This window comes from Nestor notabilis, unplaced genomic scaffold (genome assembly GCF_000696875.1).
Source record: "Nestor notabilis isolate BGI_N333 unplaced genomic scaffold, ASM69687v1 scaffold18685, whole genome shotgun sequence".
NCBI lineage: Eukaryota > Metazoa > Chordata > Aves > Psittaciformes > Psittacidae > Nestor > Nestor notabilis.
The window spans coordinates 1,651-3,188 of record NW_009929089.1 but is presented as its reverse complement, the minus strand read 5'-3'; the positions used below and the strand labels follow the sequence as shown (position 1 = coordinate 3,188).

General features: G+C 62.0%; 1 protein-coding gene across 1 annotated transcript; it reads left to right on the top strand.

The window, feature by feature from the left end:
• Positions 1–1,417, top strand: LOC104405977 (glutathione S-transferase 2-like). Its single transcript, XM_010014829.1, is given in 6 exon segments — positions 1–70; positions 170–237; positions 240–272; positions 568–663; positions 747–857; positions 1,322–1,417. Coding segments are annotated over 6 exon segments (474 nt in total).
• The last annotated feature ends 121 nt before the right edge of the window (positions 1,418–1,538 follow it).

Below are 1,538 nucleotides of genomic sequence, written 5' to 3'. Positions count from 1 at the left end.
ATGGAGGGCGCCACCAAGCTAACGCAGAGCAACGCCATCCTGCGCTACATTGCCCGCAAGCACAACATGTGTGAGTGCAGGGATGGAGGTGGAGGGGTCCCAGCAACAAGGGGGGGGTCCCCCGTATGGGATGGCGGGGGTCTGATGTCTCCCACGTCCCCCCCCACAGGTGGTGAGACAGAGGAGGAGATCCAGCGTGTGGACATGCTGGAGAACCACATCCTGGATTTCCGCCTGGGGGATTTGCAGAGCTCTGTTACAGCCCTGACTTTGTTGGTACCCCCATGCGATGGGGAGAGCTCCATCCCCTTGGGGACCCTGCAAAACCATCCTCAACTCCCCCCAGACCCTCTCATCCCGCTGGGGTCTTGTCCTGGACCCTGCTGGGTTCCTGTCCCCCCCCAGTGTCTTGTCCCCAGCCCCACTGGTGACACGGGGACAAGGGGAACCGAGGCAAAGGGGGCACATTGGGGTGTCCCCTTGCCTGGTTGGAGGCAGGGGGTGATGCCCACGGCTGCTTGGGATTTTGGGGGTGCATCCCCCCCGTATCTCTGTGCCCTCCATTAGGAGAAGCTGAAGCCAGGGTACCTGAAGGAGCTGCCGAGGAGGCTGCGGGAGCTGTCGTGGTTCCTGGGCTCCCGGCCCTGGTTTGCAGGGGAGAAGGTAGATGAGGGGTGCTGGGGGTGTGTCGGGAGGTCCCTGGGGGGGTTCCTGTCACACACCACTCCCCCTCTCCCTGTCCCCAGCTCACCTTTGTGGACTTCGTGGCGTATGATGTGCTGGACCAGCACCGCATGTTTGTGCCCAACAGCCCTGAGCTGAGCGGGAGCCTGAGCCGGTTCCTGGAGCGCTTTGAGGTGACAGGAGCAGGGACACCCCGTGACACTGGCACCTCAATGTCCCTGTGCCCAGCACCCTGGTGACACTGACCTGTCCCTGGAACCCCAGTGTCCCTGTGCCCATCCTGGACACCATCATCCTCATGTTTGAATCGCTCATGTCCCCATCCCTGACACCCCAATGTCCCTGTCCTCAATACCCTGGTGTTCACATTGCTGTTCCCAATACCTCAATGTCCCAGTCCCCATCCCAAGCCTCATCCTTGAATCCCCGGTGTCCCCATCCCTGTGCCCAACACCCCGACACCCCCATCCCCATCTGTGACACCCCGACATCCCTGTCTCCATTTGTGACACCCCAGTGTCCCCATCTCTGTCCCCAGCACCCTGGAACCCCTGTTGCCATCTGTGACACACCAGTGCCCTCATCTCTCGTACCTCCATCCCCATCCCCATCTGTGTCCCCCCGTTGTCCCCCCCAGGCACTGGAGAAGATCTCAGCCTACCTGCACTCAGGGCGCTGCATGAGGACCCCCATCTTCTGGCGCACGGCGCGGTGGTGCAACACCAAGGAGTGATCGGGGGACTCCTCCAAACTCCTGCCCACTTCCTGCAGAATAAATTGATGGGGGCTGCCCCTTGTCCCTTGTCCTACTGCAATGTGGGTGCACCCAGGGCTGAGGGGTGGGGTGGGGGGGC